The 12,672-nt window shown below is 40.8% G+C and overlaps 2 protein-coding genes across 6 annotated transcripts in view; one reads left to right on the top strand and one right to left on the bottom strand.

The window, feature by feature from the left end:
- Nucleotides 1–4,426: 4,426 nt before the first annotated feature.
- SERP1 (stress associated endoplasmic reticulum protein 1) lies at nt 4,427–8,550 on the bottom strand. Its single transcript, XM_045903557.3, has 3 exons — nt 8,030–8,550; nt 7,650–7,725; nt 4,427–6,431 (listed from the first exon to the last, which is right to left on the bottom strand). The coding sequence occupies exons 1-3, from the start codon at nt 8,111–8,113 to the stop codon at nt 6,391–6,393; spliced, it is 201 nt and encodes a 66-aa protein (XP_045759513.1). The 5' UTR covers nt 8,114–8,550; the 3' UTR covers nt 4,427–6,390.
- Nucleotides 8,551–8,678: 128 nt separating this feature from the next.
- Nucleotides 8,679–12,672, top strand: part of EIF2A (eukaryotic translation initiation factor 2A) — a 49,080-nt gene continuing 45,086 nt past the window's right edge. For 2 of the 5 annotated variants that reach the window (XM_064586332.1, XM_045903556.3), the window contains exon 1: nt 8,679–8,820. Coding sequence is in view for 2 of the 5 variants with exons in the window: in XM_045903555.3 (XP_045759511.3) it covers nt 8,793–8,820 (28 nt within the window). In the remaining 3 variants the exon portion in view is untranslated. The remainder of the gene's footprint in view (nt 8,821–12,672) is intronic. The other 3 variants (XR_010410092.1, XM_045903555.3, XM_064586323.1) reach the window with 2 other exon arrangements.

The raw sequence follows: 12,672 nt of genomic DNA, 5'->3' as shown, positions 1-12,672 counted from the left end.
GCATTCTTTTTTTTTTTTTAAGGTTTTACTTTGTTTTATTTATTTATTTATTTGACAGAGAGAGCGAGCGAGCAAGCACAAGCAGGGGGAGCAGCAGAGAGGGAGAGGGAGAAGCAGGCTCCCTGCTGAGCAAGGAGCCCGATGCAGGACTTGATTCCAGGACTCCGGGATCATAACCTGAGCCAAAGTCAGATGCTTAACGGACTGAGCCACCCAGGGTCCCTAAAGGTTTTAAGTAATCTCTACACCCAATGTGGGGCTGGAACCCACGACCCCGTGATCAAGTCGCATGCTCTACTGACTGAGCCAGCCAGGCGCCCCTTGAAAAGCATTCTGATGCTGTTCTCAATCAAGCAGAAATGACTGTTAGACCTTCCTTCTTCATGTAATCCATCTGTAATTAACAGGAAGTTGTGCACAAGCAGAGGGCAGAGCTAGGTAGAAATACGCTTGGATATTGCCAGTGTTTATTTATCTTTATGATTTGGGCTTTGTCAGATCTGTCTCAATCCCAGATGCCTTTGGACCTTGGCATCTACAGTTGTTCATTAATTGGTGCCTCAAGTGTCAGAACACAAACTCATAAACCTTGGTGATTAATCTTAGTCCCATGGCGCTCCTGGGTGTCAGGAGTTAAGTGATTTTCCAGAGCTCCACATGCTACCTGGATGGCATTTTCCCAGGTGGGCCCTGAGAGTTTCCTTTGCCCAAAGTATGAGATCTGGTTTGGTAACCACATGACATGATAAATGCTAGTCAGTGTGGTGTAGCCTTGCGGTAGGGAATTTCTTTGTGAAGAGAACAAGCTGTCCCTTTCAGGGACTGGATCTGGTTTGGGAGGAACAGAGCCATCTGGGTTTGCGGTCTTGTTTGGAGAAAGGTGCACCCCTGTGATATCCTTGTCCCTTCCTATGCTCTAGGATGGGGTCTGGGCCAGAGGGCAGCTAACAGCCCACAGGCACCTGCTCTAACAGTGTGGTTGTTGGACTCTTTCCTCATAACTGGACAGACTGGTGTGGTGAGGTGTCAGCTTTCTTTATAAAGCACTTTTTATAGTTTTCTCAATGACACTTATAATGAACAGTTCTCAAATACGCCTGAAGGACAAATACCACTGTTGATGTATTTCAAAATATCAAGCCTATCCCGAGAGAGTTCATTTCAAGGGTAGACTTGGATTATGGTGCTGAGCCCAGCCATCAAGCAGAGGTTGCCAAGATTGGAAGTAGTTGGGATGGCTGTTGTATCAGGGATGGATTATTATTATTATTATTTTTATTATTATTTTTTAAAGATTTTATTTATTTATTTGAGAGAGAGAAAGTGTGAGAGAGCAAGAGTGTGGGTGGAGGGGAGGGGCAGAAGGAGAAGGAGAAGCAGGCTTCCCGCTGAGCAGGGAGCCCGATGCGGGTCTCAATCCCAGGACCCTGGGATCATGACCTGAGCCGAAGGCAGACGCTTAACGACTGAGCCACCCAGGCGCCCCAGAGCTGGATTATTTTACAAGACATGTTCTTACTTTAATGATTATTCTGATATGATAGGGCATTTGGTGCTCTCTTTATCACTCACCTAAAATGTTGAGCTCCCCTTATGTGTGTAAAGTTTCATGCTAGCCTCAGGGCCCTTGGATGGCTCAGTTGGTTAAGCGCCTGCCTTCGGCTTGGGTCATGATCTTGGGGTCCTGGGATGAAGCCCCATTATCAGGCTCCCTGCTCAATGGGGAGCCTGCTTCTCCCTCTCCTCCCACCCTGCTTGTGCTAATACATAAATAAAATCTTAAAAAAGTTTCATACTAGCCTCAAGGATGGTGAAAGTAGATGGAAAAAGAATGAAAAATATGGCATTTGTTCTTAAGTATTCCATATTCTAGCTGAGAAACTCAGAAACAAAACTAATAAACATGGCAACATAATAAATGCTAACTGGTCCAGAGTCATCAATCCCAAAGAGAGTGTTGCTAATTCCCATGACATGGTAAGACTTCACAGAGGTGAAATTTAAGCTAGGCTTTGAAGAATTAGTATTGTAATGTAGGGAAAATGAGCAAAAACACTTAGAGCACAAAGTATTTGAAAAGTTAAACTTTGGGCTAACTTGGCTGTGGAGAGAAGCAGTGGGGGACAAAGCTGAAAACCTAGGTTGGGACATGCTGTGAAGTCCCCTGAAAAATCAAAGCTAAAGAGGTATTTCATCCCCATGGCAGCAGGAAGCCACTGAAGTTTAGTAAATATTGATTTTACCTTCACAGAACTCTTACGGGGTTTCATGAGATTAATGTATAATCTAAAAAAAAAGGCAGGGGGGAGACATTCCAAAAGAATCAGAATTCCTTGGCACTCGACATATTAAAGAGCCAGTTTGCTCACCCCAAGACTAGTTTTCTAATCCTGTTCTGCTACTGGTTCACTGGCGATGGGAAAGATCACATTTCTAGGCCATAATTTCCTCAGATGTAAAATAAAGGGGCTAATCAAGATAATTTCTAAAGTTCCTTCTGGCTCTAAAATCAATTATTTTCATTCCCCTTGTTCAAACTTCAAAACAATGAGAAAAGAAGAAAAACCTGTTACTAATGCTTTTAATGACACTGAAATCATAGTTTAAATATTTAAATTTGCAGATTTGTTCTATCTGCATCCCAAAGAAGTTCACACTGTGAAAAAAAGTCACACATGATTTATTCACTGAAATTTTGTAATAAAAAGAATCTATGGAGGGCACATGACTGCATTTTTTTTTTTTTTTGGCTACCAGACTATAAGACTTTTCAACATCACAGATGAAAAATTTTAAAACAAAATACAGTAAGATTATATAACAAAATACTTTTTAAAAATGTACTCTTGAATATGTTACAGTGGATAACATTACTGATTTGATCTATTTTTGTGCTGTACAGGAAATATCAATAGTAAATTTGTCACTTAAATTCATTTTCAAACTTAATTGCAATGGGCCAGAGGGCAGACTGCTAAATATAAAGGACTTTTTTTTTTTAATTGGCAACATGCAAAAATTTTGAAAATTACGAGTTTTTCTAAAAGCAGAAGTAATGAGTTCATGAAAACAGAAGTGTTCTGTGTGGACGTTCTGGAATCATTCCTATGGTTTCTCTAGGGTATAGTTGAGTCTGGAAATCTTGGTTCTAGTTTCTGCTCTACCTCAACTAGCTCTGTGAGAGTGGACACCATTTATCTGGTTTTACTTTCCTTTTGAAATAACTGACCACAATTATGGTCTTCATTTTATGGTCTTTTCCCCTACTACTGGACTGAAAGATACTTGAGTGCTGGGACTCTGTATTCACAGCTGTAACTCCATATCTGGCACATAACTCAATATTCACTGAATAAATGAATTTTCTATCTGTAAATTGGGGCAGTTGGACTAAACTGCCCATGTCCTTTCTATCTTTAGGATTCTGTGCTATACATGAATTTACTTTGAATTAACTAAGTCCAGACGGTTGAGTTTTCCCCTTCAGCTTGGCTTCTAGCCTTTTATTGCTCATTAGTACTGTTTTCAAATTAGGACATTTGTGTCCTAATTCAACTTGAAGATAAAGCAGTACAAGTAGCTAGAGTGGGATAAAGTTCTGACAGGAAATGATTCTCTAAGGGAGTGACACAGAATTTGCTGTTGAACCCAACTCCTGCTTCTTGAAGTTCTGGTTTGCACCTAAAACAGTAAGTTAAAAAACTAAAAAGGTAGGTAATGACAAATCAAATGTCAAAACAATTTCTAGTGGAAAATTTGATGCTCTAAATTTTACAGATGCTTTATGAGCAATAAAATTTTGTTGATGATGAACCTCCCAAGAACACAATCCAGATCTCCATGATATTCCTTTGTGCCAGCAAAACCCCAGTAACCTCAGTGAGAAGAGCTGTGGCCCCACAGCTGAAGATACACACTTCTTTGATGTAAGTCAAAGCCCATTACAATACATCCTGTTACAGTGAAAAGCTTTCCTTATTTTGGAAGCCCAATTATTTTGAGTAACATTATATACAACCCAACAGATACAATGAAATCATTGACAACTCCTTGAAATGTTAAAGGTAAATGACAAAGAGTAATTGGATAATGCAGACAACCCCTCAATATTATCATACTGTGTTCAACATTGGATGACATAAAATTCAACTGGGAAAGGGAGATTTGAAAGAACTATTTTTCCTTGAATGAGACTTGGATAATGAGATGAGGGTAAATCCTAGGAAAGGAAGTATTTAATTCACTGTGCTTTTAATGTATTTCTTGCTACTTATTCCCAGTTATGAACTTTTAATGTGTCTCTGGGTACTATTTATTTTAACTCAAGTACAACATAATACTAGGCATTCTTTAAAATAATTTTCTATTAACTACAAAAAGTACACTCCGGTAAGACATCTGTAAAATCATTTCCTTTTAGAAGGCATCAAATATTCAGGGAACTTTATTTTTAAAGGATAAATCAAATAAGACATAGCTTTCATTGACCCAAACATGCATAATCCATCCTTAATATAAAATGTTCTCAATTAGGAAATTACACATGAAATACAAAGGGAATGCAACTTTACATATGTAAAATGATTGCTAGCTATAGCAATTTAACAGTCAAATTAATACATTGTACAATTAAAAAAAACCCAAACCCTAACATCTTAAAGCCAATTATCTAAAGTAAACCAGGGGAAATTCTAATATGGAATGGTTTGACTCAAAGCAAAGAATAAGGCACCTGCTATAAATTTAGAACAGTAACTTTCATTTTTAAAGTTACAATAAAATAGAATTAGTCAACCAAGACACTGGCTTCAAAGAAGGAAACAAGTACAGGGTTGATTTCCTGGGTGAGAAAGGCAGGTAACAGTGCAGATAAAAACCTGCTGGTCCAAGGTCGGCTGATTCCTTTCCTATTCTTGAGTAGTTAAATTCCTAAACATTCTTAACTGCTCCTCTCCCTCATTCTCCCCCTACATTTAGGGGTATCAGAAGCTCTGAGGTTCACACTGTGTATTAGGTAGCAGACTTCCCTTCTGTTCCTTTTAAAACAGCTTATTTTAAAAGAGATATCCTGAGGCAATTAACAAAGCAAACGAGCAGCTTTCTTTCCAATTCACTGATACAGAGACACCTCTCAGGCTTTATTTTTTTTTAAATCAAGTTATGACTAAGTATTTAAATAGCCAAAACTTAACAATTTTCAACAGTACCAGAAAACCCAAAACATGCCTTCTCACCCTTACCATTAGTAAAAAGAAACTTTGATCAATCATAACCTATAAAATTATACAACAAAGGGAAGACTATAAAGACATCCTTATCAGTAAATCCATTTACTTCCAGAGGGCACTTCAGTCTGATGTATCTAGTACCCTAACAAAATTTTAATCATAAATCTAGAAAATTATTTCCAAACACTAAGTAACTTTTTAGTTGATGTGCCTTTTTTGGTATTAAAAGTGCTATTAATGTGCTAAGATGTCTTATGGCACATGGGACTCATCAGTATGTCCTGATGAGACACCCAGTTTTAGTAGTATTTTTCCCTAAAATGTTGTCTAGCACAGTAGACCCCTTTGATATATTAAAGTAATTCTGGTGAAATCAATGGTGACATAAACTTTCCCTGATTTTACTCCACCATGGTAGCTTTTAGGGAAAATGAAACTCATTAAGTTACAAAATGCTCAATCAAGTTGTTTTGTTATGGCATTTCAGGTTAGTATAATTACTCATGCAAAATCCAAGGTAGTGTAACAGAAATAACATTGTTAAAATAGATGTTGCAGCTATAAGCATCTCCCTTTGTATTAAGCATTTAGAAGCTTTTAAAAAATTTAGGTGCTAAAGATTATGGGAAATAAACTAGGCTGTGTAGTTGTTCCATTAAAAGCACTTTATTACAGGACAGTTAACATGACCTTATATGGGAGTGTGCTTTCAATTCAAGATACAGTAACAAAGTGCCTAGCTATATAAAAACCAAACTCCAAATTTTAAATTAAGCTAATTGCATTTACACATTAGGGTTAACAAAATCTAGACCCTGTCTACATAGACTTAATCTAATTATCTATACTGGATACTGTTTTAATAACCACATTAAAAAAAATTTACTCTTTACTGACTGAATAAGTAGGGTCCACTACTGTAGCTTAACAATAGAATTTTATTGCTTTATTCATGTGGTGCTTTTGCAAGGCACTGTGGTATGGACTAGAAAACTTGGAATGACTCGTGAAGAAACCTTGGAATGACAAATGAAGGATGATATGGAAAGTCATTCTGAGGCAGGATGCTTTACTGAATTGTTTTTAACCAGGGTATCAAACATCAGGAATGAGTTCAAGTTAAAATTCACAGGAGAATGGAAACACCTTAAGGTCAGTCACTTCACATGCCCATCCTGATACTTTGAATAATCTGGAAAATTGCTGTAAAGAGAAAGAGCAAATGTTTTAGTATGCATGCTTTGAATAAAATAGGTCTGGCAACTGATACTTATTAAGGTAGTTCACAAGAATCCAAGCGCACCCTTAAACTTACCTGCAAATGCTATGTAACTTCACTGAAATAAAAAATGAAGACAAGCCTACTCTAACAATTCAATGTCTAAATTAATTTTTAAATTTCAGTTTCTCTGAATTTTATTTCTAAACGTCCAAGAGATTTCGCAATATGCAATCATTTTAGAAAGAACTTAAAGTGCCAAAGCAAAGAGGTTTTTCTAGCATAGAATTATTTTTGATTTATCCCCAAAATATTAAGTGTCCTTCTAAGGCCTGGCCTGTAATATAACCAGGTTTCCTCATTCTCACAAAGCTGAAATTTGATAATCTTTAGGTTATATAAATTGCTTGGCTCTTGGCCATTTATCAAAAAAGCTTCTAACTCGTAAGTTTAGGAGGCAGGCAAAGTGAAATGTTTAAGAGAAACCTCAGTAACTTTAGAATGTCAGAATGTAAAAAACAGAAACATGTACTTCAATATCAACAACCTGCATATTAAGATAATAAATGAAGAGAGGAAAGGTATTCTGTAATATGCAGAGGCAACAATCTATTAATTTAACAGCAGGATAATCTACTAACTTATTTTTCCTACCATATGGCAAACGTTTCTTTAATTAATCTAAAAACATTTATCTCATACATTAAGTTGCCAATCAGGTCCGTTTCCTTTATAAAGAATCAATTCTTTGCAAGAGCTTTACTCTATAAAATATACCCAATTTTGACATAAAGACATTAGATTCAGGGACACGTTAAATTAAGTTCAACGTCCATACGTACATCATGTTCCTAAGCTTTTTTTGCAATGTATCGATAATGAGGCTGCAAAACATTCTGAATTCTCATTCCGTAAGGGTTTTTTGTTTTGGTCTAAATTTCTTCCAACTTGATCATTACTAAGGACCTGACCTCCTTTTCTGATCTCCTGTGAGCACAGATCAAGCTGTGAGAAGTTTCTGGAGCACCACCCTCTGTGCATATGTGGGACAAGCAATTCGGTTCAGATGAAAGTGACTTTTGTGGGGCTCCCGGCAGGTGAGTTGAGAACTACGCTGGTAGGATTCACCACTGATGGGTCACCACGTCATCCCAAGCCCTACATCCAACGCCCTTACCCAAAGGTAGCCCCAAAACACTTACCAGAACCACAAACAACAAAAATGAAGAGAGCCAATAACCAGGGTCCTACAGACGCCTTCTCTTCGGGAGCATTTCTCTGCAAAAATGAAAATTCCCTTTTCAAATGCAAAACCCCGCTCCGACCCCGGGCTCCTGCAGCCTACACCTTGGGTCAGGTGGCCGGGTCCTCTCACCTCACAGGTTTCCTCTCTGTTCCCGAACCGCCAAGCTCCAGCACCCACCTTCCCGAACCCCCTCCCCCCAGCCTGCCCCCGCCAACTTAGCGTCCAGCTTGCGGCCTTGGTCCGCTAGCCTCGGGTCTCGGGGAGAACTCGACGCGGCCCTACGACCCAGGCCTGAGCCCGGGCTGCCGGACCGAGGGGCGCCTGCTCATTCCTTACCGAGGTCTTGGCGACGTTGCCGCGCTGGGTGATGTTCTTGCTGTGCTTCTCGTTGGCCATACGGATTCGCTGCTTGGCGACCATCTTCGCGGCGCCACCACCTGCCCCAGCCACCCCTTGGACGCGCTCGCTCGCCTCTCCTTGGGCCGCCGCGACGCTCTGCTCCTGGTGCCTGCGCCGCCGGAGCTTGGAGGCTCTCAGGCGGGGCGCTAGCTCCGGCCGCTGGGCCTGGGCTAGACGAGCGCTAGCCGGGCGCGGGGCGCCGACTGACGACGCCGGACTGGCCGGCCGGGAGGCGGGCGCGCGGGACGACAGCAGGCCGCCGGGATAGTCTTGCACCGCCGCTCTGGCCGCCGCCGGGAGCGTGGAGTGAAAGAGGAAGGAAATGCAACGCAACAACCGGGCAGCGCTGTCCGTAGCCTCGAACTACTTCGGGTTCGGCTGCCAACGTCAGCACTGGACGGGCTCCGCCCCGCGGAAGTGCGGGCTCCGCCTGCTGAAGCAGACGGAGAGGGAGGACGAAGGCGGGCGCACGGGCCCTCGTCCAGCCCCGCGACGCTCTTTAAAGTGTTGCCCCGGAGCTGCGCGTGCGCGTTCGGGCTCCTTTTCCGCTGCTCTCTCCAACCGGAAGTGAATTGGCCCCGAAGTTTTTGATACCGGAAACAGCTTTGCGCGGTTTCCACGCCTGAGGAGACGTGTAGGGGCCGGGTTTGGCTCTCGTGAACTCTGACCCAAGCGCATGGGTTTCTTTTTCCGGGACAAGATGGCGCCGTCCACGCCGCTCCTGACAGGTGAGTCCTGAACGAGCAAGGGGTTGTTTTTCAGAGCAGTTTCTTTTTGTGTCTTTGCTCTTGGGGATAACCCGAGAAGCACTGGTGTCTTATCCACCTTTCTTTGTGAGTTGTGGAAGAGCTAGAGGGCCTTTGGGTTTCTTGGTGTAGCGTGGCAATCGGAAGTGAGGCCCCCGCCTCTGGGCTCCAGCGTTCCCCTCCCTTTTGGCCCATCCATCATTCCTTCCTGTCGCTTTAGGTTCCACTGGAATTGAGGAAGGGAGATAGGATCAGAAAGTGCAAGTTGAATTTGTTACCCCGGGTGTACAACACTGGTTTTATACGAACCCTTATCTGGTGACAGACCTTGTTGACAGTGAGAAATCATTTATTTCTCTAATAAGGAACAAATATAAATAGCTAAGTCCCTAGAATGAGCACACATATTAAATACACCTGATTATATATATATATAAATATATACATACCAAATTCTGTGCTCCTCGCTTTAATGAGATTCGTAGCGCCGAATAGAGAGAGTAGAGCTGTGGTAGTGTGGATTTAAAGTGATGAAAGTGTGCTCTGGGGTTGTAGCAGTGAGCATTATAGAAATGATCTAGCAACGTCTGATATTGAAATGGTTATGAGCATTTTCGAATTTGAACATGAGGGCATTCCTGAGATTTTGAAGCGGAGGCAGAGTTTATAATTTTGGAAAAGATAATTAGTCTTGGACTGTGTCCGGGAAGACTGGACTACGGTAACGGCTGGGATTCTCGTACCAGTATCAAATAAAGAGAGGGGAGTTGGGAGAGAAAAGAATAGAGGCCTTTTTAAAGTCATGAATAGCTTATATCGAAGGGAAAAAGTCATTAACAAAAAGGTTGTCTTTTTTTTTTTTTAAGATTTTATTTATTTATTTGACAGAGAGAGACACACAGCGAGAGAGGGAACACAAGCGGCGGGAGTGGGAGGGGGAGAAGCAGGCTTCCCGCAGAGAAGGGAGCCCGATGCGGGGCTCGATCCCAGGACCCTGGGATCATGACGTGAGCCGAAGGCAGACACGTAACGACTGAGCCACCCAGGCGCCCCAAGGTTGTCTACTTTTGAGGAAGGGGTTTATGTCCCTGGAGACTTGAAAGGATCCTTAAAAAACTTTTGCACTTTTTCCCGTTCTGCATTTTAAAATCTTTTTTTTTTTTTTAAGGTTTTATTTATTTATCTGAGAGAGAGAATGGGAGACAGAGAGCATGAGAGGGGGAGGGTCAGAGGGAGAAGCAGACTCCCTGCCGAGCAGGGAGCCCGATGTGGGACTCGATCCCAGGACTCCAGGATCATGACCTGAGCCGAAGGCAGGCGCTTAACCAACTGAGCCACCCAGGTGCCCCTCCCGTTCTGCATTTTAAAATCTTTATTGTTAAGCCCCACTTCCTCTCATATTAATCTGGGTACCACAGTTCCTTCATCAGATATTTATCAAATACTGACTATAACTTGTTAGATGATTATGCCAGGCACATTACAGTTTAAAAGGCATAATTACATAACTAAATGAATTTTTTTCTCTGGCTTCATAAAGATAACTAGTATGTTATTCACAATTTTGGAATACTAAATGCTTATTTGAACTCTTATAAAAAATAGTACATTAAAATTATCTGATAAATTTTCTCACGTTAAAAAAAAAATCCTTGGGCGCCTGGGTGGCTCAGTTGGTTAAGCGACTGCCTTCGGCTCAGGTCGTGATCCTGGAGTCCTGGGATCGAGTCCCGCATCAGGCTCCCTGCTCGGCAGGGAGTCTGCTTCTCCCTCTGACCCTCCTCCCTCTCATGCTCTCTGTCTCTCATTCTCTGTCTCAAATAAATAAATAAAATCTTTAAAAAAAAAAAAAATCCTTACAGGGTCGTCTCAATGCTTACAGAGTAAATTCCATCCTGTTTAGCATAGCATGTGAAATCCTTCATAATCTGTGAAAAGCTCTTTGCATTTCCTTGCCCCCCCCCCCATTTTGTGCTCCGTCAGTATTGAACTGCTTATAAAACCCTCGAAAAATCTACTTCTTCAGTCTAGGACTATCCTGTTCCTCTTAATTTGGCTTACTTTTCATCGTTTAAAATTCATTTCAGACATCATTGCTTTTTGAAGCTTTTCTTCACTCTTCCCAGATGATCAGTCAGTCCCAGGCTATTTTTGTACTTCATATATACTTGAATTTTTTTTTTTTCCTTTTTCACGTAGGTTAATTATCTGATTGTTTAGATGCTTTTCTGCCTTGCTAGACCGTGAACTCCTTGGTGGCGGGGGCAGAGTTTTACTCGTCCCTGTCTTCTCAGTACCAGTTACGGTGCATGTTAAACAATAGACACTCTAAATGTTTGATGGAGGAATAAATTAATGAAGGATAATCATTTATAGTCAAATTAACTAAGAATGATAATTTTCTTACAATGCTTAAAATCCAGGACTTTGTAAGAGCTTCAGGGTTAGCTAATCATTCAATTTCTCATATTCTCATATTTATAGAGGCCCAGAGAGATTCACATTGCAAGTTGGCAGAATCAGGATTATTATCAGTCATTCAACCTCATTGTCCATTTTGCTTTTACTTGAACGCATTGATTAATTTTTTAAACATTGTTAGTATAGATATTTCAGCCAATAATAGATTCCTTTACTTCCAAAATCTTTTTTTAAAACTTAGACTCATGGAATTTTGGAGTTTAAAATAATTTGGACATTGCCCAGTAAATTGTGTTAGTCACAGCTTTTAATTGGAAATGACAAAAAGCCAAAGCACACCTGGGTGGCTCAATCCATTGAGCATCCGACTCGATTTCAGCTCAGGTCATGGTCTTGGGGTCAGGGTCGCAAGATTAAGCCTCTCGAGTTGGGCTCTGCACCCTGGGGGGGATCTGCTTGGGGTTCTTTCTGTCCCTCTCTCTCTCTGCCACTCTTCCTGCTTGCATGTGTGCCCTCTCTCTCTAAAATAAATAAATGTTTAAAACAAAATTCATTCTCAGGCTAACATTCTCCATGTTTACATTCAACCAGCTTAGCACCCCAAAGGAAAGCACATTTTTTGCCAGTCTCAATGCTAGCTGTCTTTGGCTTGGCTTGGCTTGGCTTGGCTTGGCTTGGCTGGATCTTGCTCATCTTTGAATCAGTCAATTTTTAATCAAATCACCAGGACCAAATTACATTCTCACCCTTGGATAGTTTCCCTTGGAGAATCAAGAGTCTTCTAAAAGGTGGGGCCTAGATTCCAGGCATGTAAAACAGTGGCCTTTACGTGAAACCCATATTTCTAATTAGCTTGCCTGGTTGAGGCCACTGAGATAATTTATTCAAAATGGAGTCATTGTCCTACATTGATAGGTACTGCACTGGGTGTAAGGGTTGGAAAAAGTATCCCATTATAGTGATCACCATATCCCTGGCATAGAACCCTCATTTGTTGAAGCCTAGTAGTTTTCTCATACTAACTCAGGCCTAGAGCAATAAATGGTATATGAGTATCCAGAAAGGCTACTGATTTTTAGAAAGATATTATTTAAGTACAATATTTAATATTCTTGTTTTTAAACAGTTTTTCTCTGTGAAACTCTGGCATTTATTTGTTGCTTTACTGAAAAGAGCTGTTCACATTTTAGGTTTTTCTTCCTAATAGAGCATGTTTCCAGATCCCCTTTAATTAAAGGGGAAAATCATTAAAAACAAGGGATCATATCAACTCTCAGTACACTATATTAAACTATCTACATTCTATTCAATGTTTCACATTCAGTCATACTTCTAATTAAAATGAATTCCTCATTAGAAAGTCATATATACAAAAATTGTTTTTGTTATTGAAAAGAACTTTTGAATCCATAT

Source organism: Mirounga angustirostris, unplaced genomic scaffold (assembly GCF_029215605.1).
Source record: "Mirounga angustirostris isolate CCGP_5_RB_7025 unplaced genomic scaffold, mMirAng1.0.hap1 SCAF_1, whole genome shotgun sequence".
NCBI lineage: Eukaryota > Metazoa > Chordata > Mammalia > Carnivora > Phocidae > Mirounga > Mirounga angustirostris.
This window is presented reverse-complemented; position numbering and strand designations above follow the sequence as displayed.